Source organism: Phaethon lepturus, unplaced genomic scaffold (assembly GCF_000687285.1).
Source record: "Phaethon lepturus isolate BGI_N335 unplaced genomic scaffold, ASM68728v1 scaffold26785, whole genome shotgun sequence".
Classification (NCBI taxonomy): Eukaryota; Metazoa; Chordata; class Aves; order Phaethontiformes; family Phaethontidae; genus Phaethon; species Phaethon lepturus.
The window spans coordinates 4,108-4,426 of NW_010543034.1; the positions used below are offsets into that span (position 1 = coordinate 4,108).

General features: G+C 66.5%; 1 protein-coding gene across 1 annotated transcript in view; it reads right to left on the minus strand.

Moving 5' to 3' along the window:
* The window catches only part of FLII (flightless I homolog (Drosophila)), a gene marked incomplete at its 5' end in the record, with an annotated part of 4,394 nt that extends 4,079 nt beyond the window's left edge, over window positions 1-315 (minus strand). The window contains 2 exon segments of the mRNA XM_010288238.1: window positions 66-148; window positions 223-315. Of these exon segments, the coding sequence (XP_010286540.1) occupies window positions 66-148; window positions 223-315 (176 nt within the window).
* Window positions 316-319: the final 4 nt, after the last annotated feature.

The window sequence follows — 319 nt, forward strand, 5'->3', positions numbered from 1 at the left end:
GCCCCGGTGGGATGGGGGGCACTGCCTGCCCCACGCTTCCTCCCAGCCCCTGGCCCCAGCGGTACCTGGTGACGTATTGTGTGTCCTCGACGGTGAAGAAACCGCTGGCCGTGCCACCCTCAATGTAGGAGATGTCGTTGTCGAAGACCTGGGGGTAGGGAGGGGGTCAGGGTGGCAGAGGCAGGGCTGGGGGCTATGGTGGGGGCAGGGGGTTGGCCTCACCTGGAGGAACTCATCGCTCTCATCCCCCATCTCCTCCCGGATGCTGCGGCACTCGGCCCCCAGGTAGTTGCGGAGGTTGACAGCGTGGATGGCAGAG